Source organism: Thunnus maccoyii, chromosome 7 (assembly GCF_910596095.1).
Source record: "Thunnus maccoyii chromosome 7, fThuMac1.1, whole genome shotgun sequence".
Classification (NCBI taxonomy): domain Eukaryota; kingdom Metazoa; phylum Chordata; class Actinopteri; order Scombriformes; family Scombridae; genus Thunnus; species Thunnus maccoyii.
In genome coordinates this window covers 23,282,537-23,298,892 of record NC_056539.1, presented here as the reverse complement: position 1 = coordinate 23,298,892, position 16,356 = coordinate 23,282,537, and the positions used below count along the sequence as shown (strand labels likewise).

At 40.7% G+C, this 16,356-nt stretch overlaps 1 protein-coding gene across 1 annotated transcript in view; it reads right to left on the bottom strand.

Moving 5' to 3' along the window:
• Window positions 1–16,356, bottom strand: part of nek7 (NIMA-related kinase 7) — a 65,175-nt gene that overhangs the window by 6,119 nt on the left and 42,700 nt on the right. Inside the window, exon 8 of the mRNA XM_042417379.1 lies at window positions 6,687–6,781. Within this exon, the coding sequence (XP_042273313.1) occupies window positions 6,687–6,781 (95 nt within the window). The remainder of the gene's footprint in view (window positions 1–6,686; window positions 6,782–16,356) is intronic.

The following is a 16,356-nucleotide window of genomic DNA, read 5'->3' as shown; positions in this document are numbered from 1 at the left end:
CTTAGAACAGGGACAACCAAGCATATGCCATGCACTACTGAGCATATGAACATTTTCACTGCACCAAGTACAACACCAGGTCATTTCTTTGGGAAATGGTTGTCCACCTCTGAATCATAGAAACAAACTCATTAGAAAATTTAAGGCCACTGATTGTAAAATACCAAAAAGATGTTGGTCAATTAATTGATCAGTCTATTTGTCATGCTAACCTACAAAGCCACAGGAACTTCTCTAAAATACCAAAAAAAATATTTCCAAGAGTAAACTGTCTCACTTCATTGCATGTAGCCATGAGTGTAACCCACGACATCGCCCAAAAGGTGGCTAGCATATCACAAACTTGTAGGCGGCTTCTTCATAGTCTTCACTGAAAGATGTGTCAAACACAGATGGTGCAGAGACAGAAAGGTTCTTGTTCCCTATCGGGCAGATTTTGACAGAGTCTCTGTCACAGCTTCTAGTGGGAAATCAAGATGGTAGCAGCAGAATCTCAGTGGGCCATCTCTCCTCTGGACATACAGCACTATTCACTCATTCATTTACTCTCTTCATCAAACATTCACGTCGCAGTATATCATCCCAAAAACACACGTGAACACTAAGGAAAGAGGATCTCCTTCTCTCTCTCTGCCTGGACACCTCTCTCCCTCTGCTCCAACAATTACGACTGAGGCTGGCACAGCAGGCAGTTGACAGTGATGAGATGTGTGTGGAAATGCGTATTCCTGTGTGTGTCAGCAATGATGCACTTCCATTAGTATTGGAGTTTTGTATCTGTAGCATAAGATGCATTGACAAATGCACATACAGCAAAGCTTAAGCACAGGGGAACATCCTCAAATATGCATACTCACTGGAGTTAACACAGATGGCATTTCATGGTGTTCAGAGACAAACTTCAGGCAAAGCAGTCACGGTATGGATCCTCAAATAACTGCTGTGCCATCAAATACAAAACAGCTTTGTAATGAATGAAAAAATAATGTTGTCATGTAAAGTAATAATTTCTAAAACATCATGCTCATGCCTTAGTTAGCAGGGTCTTGGTAAATTGAAGTACAAAATGTACATTTGTGGAAATAACAAAAACTCTTCCCCAGTGGCTTAATTTCTAAAAATAAAAAGCACATCAAGACACAATTACCTAAGCTATCACTGTCCATGATTGACCTTCACACAACATCAACATTACAATTAAAATTCAAATTAAATTAGACTGTCTAATTACGGATCATACTAAATTGAAGCAATTAAATCACCACCTAATTTGCCGTTCGCTGCAGCCTATAAATACATCATCAGTCCAGAGAGGCCAGAAAACTTCAGATTTTATCATGAGACATTTAGCACTAAAGGTCAAAGGACATCTTAATCGCTTTCGAACAAACAAACTGAGAGCTTCAGAAATGCAGAAACTAGAGGGCAGTGCCAGCCGGACTCAGGGAGTGAGAAGGGTATGAGTCTGTTTGGAGTGCCCATGTTTGCAACAAAACATGCTGACTACTCACTGTAAGAGTTCACTTCAATTACTTGGACAGAACCATATGGGAAAAAACTCTTAATTGATTCATGACAAATATACGTACTGTACTGCTTTTTGATACTGTATAGGAGGTATGTACGTCTGCGGTGTTTATGTGTAAGGGCTAGTGAGTGCTTCTGAAAAACATAGATTTCACAGTAAGTGAGAAGGGAAAAAAGAGACGGAGAGAGAAAAAAAAAAAAGCAAATAGACACCAGGAGGCAAAGGGTTAAACAAGACCCCATCGTATTTTCATGCATCTTCTGCTTTTGACAGATGAAAAATGTCAACTGTCCTGTTTGTATTTGGGAGTTTTTGCACTATTCATCTGCTTCATTAGTGCCTGCTGCTCCTAGCCCCTGACAGCTGCCAGCCCCCTGCTCTCAGCGCGCGCACACACACACACACACACACACACACACACACACACACACACACACAAAAAGGTGCATGCCCACACACACACACACACACACACACAAACACACACACTTACTCATTTTTTCAGACTGTGTCGTCGCAACGGGTTAGATGATTGACTCACTCTCTGACCTCTGAGGCCCTGGTGTGTGTGTGTGTGTGTGTGAGTGTGTATGGTTCATTGATATTCGAGAGACATACAATGCACACGCATGCCTGCTGTCTGTCTAAGGGGCGTGAGCTGCTGGTGGCAGAACACACGCACACCCTTGCAAATGCACACACACACACACACACACACACACACACACACACACACACACTCCCTCCTTTGTTCCTCTGCTCTTTTTCAGCTGGCCAGGTTGTGCTCTCCCCAGCCCAGGCATGTAAAGCCAGTATCCCTGTCCGTGTACAAAGTCTGGGTAGGGCCTTCCAGTTTAATTAACACTGATCCTGCTCTCTCTTTCTCTCTCTCTCTCTCCAGCTTCTCTCCCTGTACGCCAATTAAAAGGAGCTGTGAGAGGCTTCCGTCTTCTCCCTCCACCCCCCCCCCTTTATCCCTCGAGCCTTTACAGCCTGGGACCGAAGGGCTTCTCACACGTTCACACTTACTCATTTATAAAAACACACAAACATACACAATTATATGCACATGCTACATCAAAATAAATACACCTAAATGTTAACACATATGTACATGCTAAATATACATATAAATATGTATTCTCTCTCTCCTTGCCTCACTCTCTCTGCCTAACACACACACACACACACACATACATACATAGATGTACATGTGAGGAAAGCATGACTTTTTTATGTGCTCATTGGTCCTTCATCCGGCTTTATGATGATATATTAATCAATGCAATAAGTCACAGTGTAGGGACAGTCATTAAAAATATACCTACACCCAGTGGAGTCATCACTCCTCTACTTCAATACACTAAAAAGGAAGGGAGAAGTTAAGACGATGAGAAGAAGAAGAATGGATGGATGAATGAATTAAAAGTGCCAGATTGTTCCATTGGGCTGAACTTTTGAGGAAAACTGATAAAGAATCTGTTTTTATGTCCCCATCTCACTGGAGCCCATACTGAGTGTCGGTATTTGAATTGTGAAATTTAAAAGGAATTGTTCAACATTTTGGGAAATATGCTCATTCGAATTGCTTGTCAAGAATCAAATGTGAAGATTGATACCACTCTCATATCTCTCCTTTAAATATGAAGCTACAACCTGGAGACGGTTAGCTTAGCTTAGCATAAAGGCTGGAAACAGGGAGAAACAGCTAGCCTGGCCATGTACAAAGGCAACCAAATCCTCCTATCAGCACCTCTTCAGCTCACTAATTAACATGTTATTTCTCTTTTGTTTAATAAGTACAAAAACCGAAGTGTAAAAATGTGTATTGGTTTTATGGGTCATGGTTATTAAGTTAATATTTAACAGAAAGCTTGTCATGAAAGCAAATAAGATAATTTCCCAAAATGTCAGATTGTTCCTTTAAAAAGCCTACCAACGCTGGTGTTTTAAAACATGGTTGTGAAATGGCTAATAAAGTAAAACTGAGTTGAAAGTTCTGTTCCCAAATGTTTTAAGTTGAAAACAGAGGTAGGAAGGACAGCTTGGATATTAAGGCAGGTTAGGGATGAACAAATATATATAAAACGATAAACAGGTCTGAGATACTGTGCACAAATGGGTTAAGTAGCTTCTTAGATTTTAGCACAGCCAGATACTGACAAACAATAAAAAGAAACACACAAACTGTATGAAAAGGTTAAAGGATACCCAGGCTTTGTTTGTAAAATCCCCACTTTCAAAAACATATAGAGAGCTAGCCACAGGGCAGTTCATCACATGCAAACGCCAGCTGCTGAGAAACCAAGCATTTTGGGCCTCATAAAACCAACATCAATACAAGAGGGGAGGGAGTGGAATGAGGCAGGAGGCATGAGACATGGGCACAGTCAGAGGTATGGATGGCTGAGCTCCATACAGGAAGGAGACACATTCCATTAAAGCTTTTCAAGATATTCTCCTCCTCTACTAACCTTTATACAAAACACGGCAACCACAACACATCCGTACAAGCGGGAAACCTACAGTGTGTGTGTGTGTGTGTGTGTGTGTGTGTGTGTGTGTGTAAAATGCATCTCCTTAACAGAGAACAGACTCAGCGAGCGCGTGAGAGTTACTAATACAAGTATGAGGCGGTTTTGACTGTGAGCAGGAGGAGAGAGAGCGCTAGGAGACTACGATCTCATCGACTGGCATGTGACCAAACTGCCCTCCTTACCTTTCCGGTCACCCTGGGAGACAACCCTGACGACTGCTGTTACCACAGTGCTGGGGGTTTGGGTGAGGGGCACAGGGCAGGGTCAGGTGATGTAATGAGGTTGGACACGGGGAGAAAGGGATCAAACAGAATGGAAGATGAAGATAGACGCAGATACAATGACCAAGTATTGACGGACGGACCCTTCGGACCCTAGCCCAACCCCCCGGGCACGAGAATGAAAAATACAGGCTCTCTCAAATGAAGCCGTTTCACACATAAGGAATCAAACTCCCTGAGACACACAAACACACACAAACATATACCAGCGCAAGTCTCAGCCCCTACAATGTTCAGAGTGAAATCAATGAGTACCAAAGGGATCAAGCCTGGATTTCTATGTGAATTCCTTATGCCTGAAGGTTAAGTAAGGAAAAGGGAGCCGTACAGAGGGGAACTTAGCAGAGGGGAGGAGAAAAGAGCAGAGAGGAAAGAGGGAGAGAGTTTCCTGACACTGTGAATGCACTGTGGAGCCCTCTTACCAAGAAGAGTGGAAAGCAAGGGTCTGTTCTTCAAAGAGAATATGCATGGTGTGGTGAGCACTGCTCTGGTAACAATAAGGTTGTAAAATCTTTATCTCCACAGGCTCCTTGCATGGCTCACCTTGACCTGTTGGTTTAAGTTCCGTCTCTGCTCTTGTACCTACAGTACTTTCTCTCTGAATGAGCACTCCCCCCCACCCCCCCATCTTTCTCTTCTCTCCAGCAATCTATAACCCTGCTCTCATAATTTGTTATTTTCTTCATCCACTTCTTCCCCCCTGCTCTTTCTATCTCTCCTAACCTTCTATCTACCCCTTTCTTTTCATTCTCTCTTAGGACTTGTACTGCCTATTCCCTCACCATTCTCTATATTCCTATATTGCTCTTATACACATTACTAAACTTTTTTGACATTACATCTATATCCCCTTCATCTTCACTTCCTCAGGGAGCAACAAGTCGCTCTTTTTTTTTTTTTTTTTTAACTTTTTCTCTCTAGCTCTCTCCTCATCTCTGGCCCGACTCACCCTGTCTCAGTGCTCAGTCCAGGCTGTGACCCCTAGCTGTTATCCTAAGGGTGAAAAGCATAAAATATCCGTAGACTGTGTCCCATCTGAAACGGTGAAACAATCAATGATCAGGCTGCACATGCAATACTATGACTATGAACAGCTTCCTCCAAAAAAATATTGAAAAAATTCAGAAAAAGCCACCATGGACAGAATCTTCAACCTTCAGTCACACAGATTTAAGTTTTGTTTTTATACATTCAACTCTTGAGCATGTAGACATTGTGTCAGTGTAAAAACAGTGTCCAAATGCATGCCACTTGATGTCACTATTAGTTTTCAACCAATCCTAAATCAGACCCAGTGAAAACTAAACCCCAACTCATCCTAACAAAATGAACGCATCAAAATTAGCTTAATTAAACAACACTGTGCAGCGCTGGTGTGGTTATGCAATCATGATACCTGCAGAAACTATGCAACAAGAGTAATATAAACCAGCGCAATCTGGTTGTTATTACCAGTAAAAGTAGCATCCATGTAAACACACACATACACATATAAAAAGTACAAAAACAAATGTGACCTACAGCACCCACTGCTTTCAGCCAACCACAGCTCATTGTCGCAGTGCATTGTGGGGAGCAAATTAGCATGAAGGACTGTGGTCTCTGAGCAACTACGACCTGCGAGCTGAGCAGGCAGAGCAGTGAGGGAGGAGAAGAGGAAAATGTGGGTGTTTCCTTGGCTGACAGCGTGTCCCTGGAAAAGTGTTTGTGTGTGTATGTATTCGGTGTATGCTAAGACTGGCAAAGTGAAACATCAGATTGACTGCTATCATCCGTGTCTATCATTGTTCAGCTTCTTTCTCTTTTCCTCTTTGTTCCCTCCGCTGTGCGCTCCTCCCGGGCTTGTCTCCACTCATGTGGTCTACAGCAGAGTCCTGTGGTGTTTTGCTCCTGACTAATCAAACTAGTCAGTGTCACTGGGCGGCCTTATCTAAAACACATGGCCATGTCAGTTCCCCTCATTCCCCAGCTTTTCAACGTTCAACAGGTTCCCAAGCTAAAGAACTTTAACTCAAAGTGTCTTAAAACTCCAGCTCAGCCAGTACAGCAAAGATACCAGATAAAGACATGTGGCATACCATTTAAATATATTATTAATCTGTTATAAACTGTGTGTATTGTTTTATTTTACACATTATAACATGTAAGAGGGTATAAGTAGTATAAACGTGGGAAAATGCAGGTATTCCATGTTTGTATATTTTTATATAAGTATTCTTGTTATATGTGGTATTGAGGACGGTTTGTTTGTTTATGTGTGTGTCTGAGCCAATGTGTTCTCACGTCACTCTTACAGTCGACTGCGGGGTGACAGTGTGTGCACATGTTCCCATAGTTTACCTCGTAGAGCAGGCATCCTAGCGACCAGATGTCAGATTTGAAGTTGTATCCGTTTTCATGTATCCTCTCCGGTGACATGTAGTAAGGAGTACCCACTGGAACACAGACGGTGGGAGGGAGAGAGAGAGAAAAGATAGAGAGAGAGACGAGAAAAGGACAGAGAGAGAGAGAGAGAGAGACAGGCAGAAAAGGAGAACAAGACAAAGAGAGAGCATTACCATTTTGCATTGCAAACACACATGCTTTCCCCAGTTCATCAACATCACTGACACAGCTCACATAGTACAGGGAAGCAGGTGAGGAATGAAGGTGTCATCTCTAACTGTGACAAGTTCAGAGGTTGGAATACTCACCGTTTTAGAGTACAAAAAAAGAAAACTAGAGTGATTCATTAAAGTGTATTGCCTCTATTAATTCTTAGCGAGCTCAAGTAATGTGATATTTAATAAGGTTAGATATCTTCATGCACATCCATAGAGTGCATGCAATTGTAAAAGTACTACAAAGTGAAGCGTGTATATGTACAGCAGACATCCTTGCACACACAAAATATACATAAATCAGTTTTGATTACTGGGGTTTGGTAATGATCTGAAACAGTAGTCAGTGAATACGCCCGGGGAACAGTGGTGGAGCCTTAAAAGTTGGCCCGTATCTGGTTCTGGTTTTGAAACTCAAGAATCCCAAACTGCCTTGGCGACTGGCAGAGCTCCAGAGAATCAGACCTTCACCCAACTGGACACAAAGAGGAACCACAGCTCAACATCACATCCATAACACACTGCAGGACGCTTTGGAGATTTGCTGCATTCTTAGCCGAGTTTGACTGGCTGTTTTTTTTCATTTGCTTTCTGTTTACTGTGATTTCCCATGTAAAAGTCTATCAAGCACAACCAGCAGAAGTTTTATATTAATCACATATGGTTAAAGGATGGAAATTTTACCAGCATGCTATCCTGTGCTGAGCAGTTTCTCAGCCTGTGCTCATTCCTCATCCTCTCTAGCAAACATGTGAACGGAGGCCTAGTGAAATAAGATGACAGCTACACAGGCTCTGCTGAGCGGGTGAATAATGTACATCAGTACCATCCCTCCACATGATAATGTTTGTAGGCTCCACAATGGATAAGATAGGCTGCTGGTGGACTTCATGTCAAAATAATAATCTTCATTAATCTTACTGATTAATTAACTGAGAAGCATTTGTTCTGCAAAATATTTGACTTAGATTACTAAATAAGTTCCTCATATTTGAACTGTTAAAGTGGCACTACATGAATTCAACATTGATTACAATATGAGATAGTTGACTTAACATTGCCCTTTTTCATAATTTGTCTTCTGTACTACACCACGGACATGCACGTTTGGTCCCACCAGTTCATTTCGGTTCCTCCCTCCATAGTTGAGGTTGTACACATTTATGAAATTAACTTGAGTACTAATTGCTGGGATTCTGGATTTAAATCTTAAGTAGTACATGACACCACAGGCTGAAATGGACCACTAGAGGAACCTTTATCATAACTCTGTTGTACATGTGAGGTAAAATAAAAATGAAGCTCAAAAAGCATGACTTGTTCCTTTAATGTTTGTTTTATTATTTCCTTACAGATAGAAAATCTGAGAATTTCTAAAAAGGCAAGATTTTTTTTTTTTTTTTAAAATAACCCAAACGCAGTCTTGCCCCTAGCCTACATCCAAAATGTGCAGTGGGAAACGAGTAGATAGAGCGAGGAGGAAGAGCCAGGGCAACTGGTAGTTGTTGAGTTTATAATACGCACCAACAATTGTAGCGAGCTCGGTAGGTGAGAACAGCTCTCAAGTGGAAAGAACTCAGGAGAAAAGTCTGCTTGCTGGAAAATTGTAAGAAAAAGTCGTAACTGCACTCACTCGCAGTACTCGTATGTGTGCACATGCATACACACACACACACACACACACACACACAAAATCTCCAGAGCCATTCTGCACATTAACAGGTCGGAGGAAACTCAACTAATGTAATTGCAATTAATAAAACTATTACAGCGGGGGCTATTAGATTTGAAGTCTATGGGAACTGAAATGAAAGCTAGCACTTTTAATTTTGGTGCCGATCTAATTGGGTTGAGAAAACACGCTTTTATCTTAAATGTGCGGTTTTGAATAATGAAGTGTTACCTGTCATTCCAAAAATAATCAGCATCTGCACAGGCAGAGAAGAAGCAAGAGAGAGCAAGTGGAAGAATAAACAGGGGACTGGGGATTGCTGTTTTAATTGGTCATCAGGTTGGTATTGTGGTTTGTGTGTGTGTGTGTGGGGGTGGGTGGGTATGTGTGTGCGTGTGCGTGTGTGCGTGTGAGCTGTGAGGTCTCATGGTGCGGTCTGAACAAGCTCCCCTAACATTCATTATTAGTTAATTAAAAAGAATCAGCCTCTCTTATGCTAATACTTGCATTAAAAAGGCAGCAGCGCCGGGCTCAGGCTCCTTCAGCATGCTAAATTAAGGGCACATTACTTATTCATGCAAATAAATTGAAAGTCATGTTGGGATTGATTTCCATTATTGTGAATGGCTATGACAACACTGTATCTTTCGCAAAACAGGGTAAGCATTGTTGTATAGGAGGTGAGATGCCATCTAGTATAAAGAATTATTCAAATCCCACACTTCTAAACCCCAGCTGAATGTACTGTTGAATGAAGCGAAACGGGTGAAGTTCTAAATACATTTATTGATTTGATTGCACAGACTTACTGGAATATCTTTAGTAGCACTTTAAACCTAAAGCTTTTACATGCCCATTTAAACACTGTGAAGTATTTCATAGGGAGTTCCCATTAATAGTGCAAGCCTTCTCTAATCTGCATTCTGTTACCAGTTTTACATGACTTTATTTTGAGTAGCAAGTGTGATTCTGCTAGAATCTCAAATGCCATGATTGAATTTCTCATTCAGGCCAAGGGCAGGAGTTTAGAAATCTCCTCTGCTCTATTATGTTTTAACAAATAAGATGTAAAGTTCTACGCAGCAGCACAGACAGAATGGACTCATAGTCATAAGGCATTCTGTGAATTCCCTTATGAGATATGTATATATATATTTTATTATCTAATATTATTTTCAGAAATTCCCACTCTCCCCTTGTACTATTTAACACAATTTAATACAGTCCTTACCCCTGCTGGTACTGCCTGCCCTGTGCCAACCATAGCCACAAGTAAAATTGATAACATCCATTCTGCTATTTCACTTCTTGCCTCCTTGCTCTGCTGTCCCAAGTACGTTTTAGCCTGTGGTCCTTGGTCATATTAAAGACATAGTCTCCCACACTAAGCCAACTACTTGTCCCCTGGACATTGCTCCTACATGCCTGTTGAAGGAAGTGACACTGTAGGTCCTACAATTTCAGTCATCCTAAAAAGTAGTCTAGCTAATGGTTCTGTTCCCTCTTGCTTTAAACATGCGGTAGTACATCCCATTATTTAAAAGCCTAACCTTGATGCAACTGTTCTAAATAATTTCTGGCCTATTTCCAAATTGCCTTTTTTTATCTTAAGTCATGGAAAAAAATTGTCTATTCTCAGCTCTTGTCATTTTTAGAAAATAACAATATTATGGAGAAATTTCAGTCAGGCTTCAGGGCACATCACAGCACGGAGTCAGCTCTACTTAAAGTCGTCAACAATCTACTACTGTCTCTTAGCTCTGGTAAATGTGCCATACTAATTGTACTAGCCCTTAGCTCTGCTTTCAATACAGTTGACCATACTATTCTCCTGAACTGTCTCGGGCACCAGGTCAGTATCCAGGGTAAGGCCCTCCAGTGGTTCGCCTCCTACCTAACAGATAGATGTTTTTCAGTCACAACTGGAAAGCTTTTCTCCTCGTCTGCTCCCATCACCTGTGGAGTACCTCAAGGCTCCATGTTAGGGCCCATATTATTTGCCTCACACATGCTCCCTTTGGGCTCCATCCTTCAAAAGTACAATATCTCCTACCATATATACGTAGATGACACTCAGCTATACCTCCCATTAGTACCTGGTGATAATAATAACAACACAGTTAGGTCCCTCCTTTACTGCCTCCAGGATGTGAAATACTGGATGGCAAAAAACTGTCTTCAATTAAATTATGGTAAGACTGAAGTTGTCTTATTTGGGTCCTCCAACTCCATTGGGGATTCAGCTAATCACTTAGGGCCCTTGGTGCCTAACCTTCATGCCCATGCCAGAAATCTTGATGTCATCTTCTATCCAGCTTTAACATTTGACAAACAAATTAACACTATTGTGAAAGGTTGCTTTTTCCAGTTAATAAGTATCGCCAATCTCAAACTGTTCCTGTCATTTAATGACCTGCAGATTATCATAAATGCTTTAATTTCCTCTCGGCTGGCTTACTACAGTGCTCTTTATTTGGGAATTAGCCAGTCATCCTTGTCTCACTTGTGGTAGTGCAGCTGGTGCAGAATGCTGCTGCTAAACTACTAACTGATACCAGGAAGAGAGACAGCATCACAACCTGTACTGGCGTCCCTGCATTGGCTACTGGTCAAGTGTAGGACTGAATTTAAGGTTCTATTATTTGTTGCCTGGTCCCCCAGTACATCTCTGAGCTCCTCCACCCCCATTCCAACCTCAGATCTCTAAGATCCTCAGGCTCCTGGATGCCGCTTGATTGAGGCTAAGGGGTAAGGGCGATTGTGCTTCCGCAGTAGCCGCCCCAAAGCTTTGGAACAGTTTACCATTTTCCGTTAAGTGTTCCCCCTCTGTAGACACTTTTAAGGGTAAACTTAAGACCCACATGTTTTCTCAGGCCTTTGAGTGTCCTTAAGGTTTTATGTTTCACTTTTTACTCTTCTGTGTTTTCCAACTGTTCCTTTACTTATTTATTTGTGTATGCTCATGGGATAGTATTGTTATGTTATCTCTACTGCTTTTTTGCTGTTACCATGTTATGTTTTTTATTTATGTTATTTCATTGTACAGCACTTTGGTCAACTCTGGTTGTTTTTAAATGCTTTATATAGTGCTATATAAATAAACTTGATTTGATTTGATTTATGTTTTTCTTAGTTTTGTATATGTTCGCCCCCACTTTGGCTCATCGCCTACCCCTCTCTGTTTCTTGACTTGCTTGCTTGCCTTTAAAAGATAACCAGCTCTTTATATATATGTTGAAATCATCAATTATTTCTAACATCAGCCTCCCTGAAGTCTTTCTGCTTCCATCTTCCCTCCTCTCTTTATTTCCTCCTCCCCCAGTTCTCATTGTTAACACCTTTCTCATTACAGGTGTTAATTGCAGGTATATTATACTACTTATTACTGCCAATTGGCTAGTCTCTCATTCCTTTAATGATTGCATCAGATTTTCTCTTACTACCTTTCTTTTGTTCTTTTTCACTTTCATCCAACACTTGCCATAACCCTACATACCCATCTTCAGTATTGAAAAGCTGAAAACGTGTAGTGGGTCCCAGAGTGTGGATGCATATATGTCAGTAAGTCTGTTGTGTCTGTCGGTGTACATGTATGTTGCAAATCTATGTGACTGTGCATGATTATCTTCTGTTGCATGTGTGTGCGTGCATGCATTCATGCCCATATACATGTTTATGAGCATGTGCATCTCTATGCATACATACATCTGTATAGGAGACAAAGAGTCTGTGTGTCTCTCAGCATGAGCAAGAGTATGTTAGAGACAAAACAAACTGTGTGTGTGTGTGTGTGTGCGTGCATGTGTGTGCGTGAGAGAGAGAGAGAGACTGCGGGCTGCTGAGCGGCTGAGTTGAAAGCCTGGGAGCTGACAGGCTGTATGCCTGGACCTCCATCTCAGCTCCACCACCCTGCTCCACTGTTCAGTTGGGTGGCTGGGCTCATTACAGACCCACGCTGGCACGCGATTGTGCACACACACACACACACACACACATACACAGCTCTTCCTCACATTCTTTCTTTCTATCTCTCTCTCTCACTCTTGCTTTCCTTTTTCTCCTCTGTTTTTTTCTGCCACATTGTCATATTCTCCTCTTACTCTGCTCTTTCTAACTTTTTTCTTTCACTCTGCTTTCTTTTTTTCCTCTTTTCTTCTGTCACTCTGTCACATTCTCTTTTCTCGCACCCAGCACATTCCACCTTTCTTTTTCTGTTTCTTTGTCACTTGTTCTTCTATTTCTTATGCTCCTTTCTTTTTCTGACATATTGCTTTCCTCTTTCTGTCTCTCTCTCTCTCTCCACTCTCTCTCACTTTGCCCTTTCTTCCTTTCTCCAGTTCTAGTTTTCACACACCTTCGTTCTCTCCATCTCTCTTCCCTTTCACCCCTACCTTCGTTGTTCTCTCTGACTAAAAGTAAAGGCACCAGAGGGACAGAGGGAAGGAGAAGTGAGGACAAGTAAGATAAAGAAATAGAGCGGGAAAGAAGGAGGGGTGACAAAGAAAGACAAAAAGGAGATCTGCTATTTGAAACAAACTGCAAAATATGTCAAGGGGAAAGTCAGGGACAGAGGGGGAAAGGATGTCCCTTGTGTCAACAGGTCATGCTAACCTGCAGGGCTAGAAGTAACAGATAGCATTTCCTTTAGCTGTTGTAACAAAGTTGTTTTTTACTTACTTTATTATTTATTTCAAGTTGCATCCATTAAAGAGCAGGAGCAAGTCACATGAAAAAAGTCATGATACACCACGTGAGAATGTAACAGAAGAAAGGTGCCATATAAGCAGCTGCAGAGAAGAAGCTGCTGGTGAGGCTGTGGGTACAGGAGGGCAGGGCTTGATGTTCAGCGAGGTGCCACTCAGCTGACGTTCTGTTCTAAATGTATACGTTCACCTGCGGAGTGTCTGGGGTGTGAGGGCGGTCGCACCGGGGCCATTTGTGAATTGTACAAAAAATGACAAGGCAATAAAATTACAGATGATGCCATTATGGGTTATGGTTAGCATTATTGTACTTTAGCATAGGTTTTAAAAAAAAGGTTGCATCTACTTTGCTCAATCATCAATTTAATGCTCCACCCAGAAAATACACTAAGTGATGTTGCGTGACCAACAGGTGCATGCTGGGTTTGGTAAAAATGGTTATGGTGGATCCTCCAGCAGTGACTTCTATGTTCACACAGGATCTTATATCTTCAGTGAAATGTGCATGACTGTTTTGCTGTTTTTGACAATGTCACAGTTGTGACTGCTTTGAGAACTATGGGTACAATGGGACAAGAGAGGTTGAATGGACTTGTTAAATTATGGATTGAAAATGACGGAGCAAAGGAATTTAACCTTCGCAGTGCACAAGGCTCACAGAATACCGCTCAGACAATAAACTCAGTGATGGTTGCAACACATTCTCCAGAGCACGTCAACAACCACTGCATTGGATGGTAACGTGGCATTGTGTGTGTGTGTGTATATACAGTGTGCAAACACTGTGCAGGCTCTACTTTCTATCCATCTCTCTCTCTCTATATATATATATGTTCAAAATGAGTTTTGTCTTCTCTGGCTGATTCTAGAAAGGCTATACTACTGAGGAAAAGATATGGAAATTATTGTTGTTTTTTAAAAAATGTAACACAGTAACATTTACTCAGAATACACTTTAACTGACTTACTTTTACTTTTATCTAAGTACATTTTACACAAGTAATTTCACTTTTACTTGAGGAAAATATTCTAGGACTCTTTTCATCCCTGCTAACCATCTTGTATTGTAGAATCATCTGATTCTTCAGTGCAACACTATCAACTGAATACATCCTCATATGGTTAGGAACAGGCTTATTAATTACTGTGGTCACACACATGAAAATGTATCATTACAAACAACTTATATAGATGCTTATTTATGGTGAGTAAATGTTATGATGTCGGGGCCATTCTAAATCAAATGTATCTATGTAAAAAAATATGTAAATATAAATATATGTCTGGCATTTACTCTGCACTGGAATAAATATTACACTGATATGTGTAGTTTACTGGAAATGACTATGAGAAATGAATCTTTTTGCTTCAGATTAATGATAAGAGTAACCCCTCTACTAGTTTGGCTGCCTATCCTCTGTCAGCCTAAAGAGGGTGCTGTGGACTCAACGTTTAATGAGCAATCACAGACGTTTTCACCCCTATCTCCTGGCACTGCAGGCTGCTTAGTTGATAGGGCTTCTGTTGAGTTGATCATGTAATTCACACTTTTGCAAAAGGCTGGGCTGCTGCTGTACAGGGGCTGAGAATAGCACGCTGTTTGTGGTAATAACAGTTTGACGTAGGGAAGTGAGACAGTGCGAATGACAGTCTTTCTTATTTGTCTATGCAACTAGTTTTTCTACATTTTCCAATCTAAGTAGCAGCTGAAATTGCCTATAGGATGTTGTATAGCATCTTCATGTACCTCAATAAGCCAAGTTAAACATAGTGTAATCATCTCCACTACGATGATTTGTGCCACATCTTATTGTATAATGTTGGCCATTATTATACATACTGGTGAAACCAAAAGATTTGTTTTTACACTATTTTAACACTATCAACACAAAATAACAAGCAATAAAGACACAAAAAGAGAGGCTGACTTCAAATGATCTGAATTTTTACAAAAATATATACAACTTTGTAGTTTGTAGTTGTTTATGTGGTTTTTATATTTGTAGTTTGTAGTTTTTGTGTTCGTGCTGTCATTAAAGGAGTTTAAACAAACACAAATCGGGGGAATAACTTGTATGATATGAGAAAGTTTTGATTTTTCTTTAACCGATGACAATTACATGATTCTCGTAGGACATGCAATGACTTGTGGTCATTGTTTACCTTTAATTCAACTGTCTAGAAACATGTTTCTGTTAGACTTGAAATGTGTTCAGTGATTAAAGAGAATACATAAAGTAAATGAAAGAAAATCGCTCTTGTGTGGTGGCATTTTTCACTGTAGAGAGGTTTTAGTGTTTTTACTAAATAAAAATTGGTAGCAATTTCAGTTTTTAAAAATACATCCATCATGTCCTGACTCTTTTACGACTTTGCAGCGTATGCACTGTGACGCTAACAAACAATAAGGTGCAGGAGTAGAGAGACTTTAACAATAGGGCACAGTGATGAAGGCCGGTAGGTACATGCAGTTAACAAATTGTTAAGAGGTAGGCTTGTGTTTTAAACACTAGGACACCTTTGAAGTAAGGTAAGTGTGTGAACGTGTGTCTGTGTGTGTGTGTGTGTGTGTGTTAAACTCCATGTCTCCTTTAAAGTGAAGCAAGCTACACTGCAAGTTTTCAATGACAGGACTAAGCTTGAAATAGTACAAATGCCTTGGTGTATTCCTTTGGAAATTAATTTTTTACTTAAATGTTGTTTCACTCTGAAGTTATGGGCTTGACTCGTAAAGATTTACAGTATGTGGCTCACAGTCATTAAACATCCGATGCATTAAAGAGGAATACATTTGAACATGTGGTACCATTCTGTCAGTTTGTCTCAGGTTTAGCACACCTATTTTTTGTGTAAAGTCTTAAACTAAGCCAAATGGACAAGTCCTAATTATTGCGGCAATTCTGGGCTTCAATTCTCACTTCTTTAGAAAAAAAAAAATTGTGTTATATGATTTTATTTCCTACAAGTGACAAACACACCCATCAATGCCAATAATAACCATGATTGTAAAGTTTGCCGGCTTGTTTTATGGCACG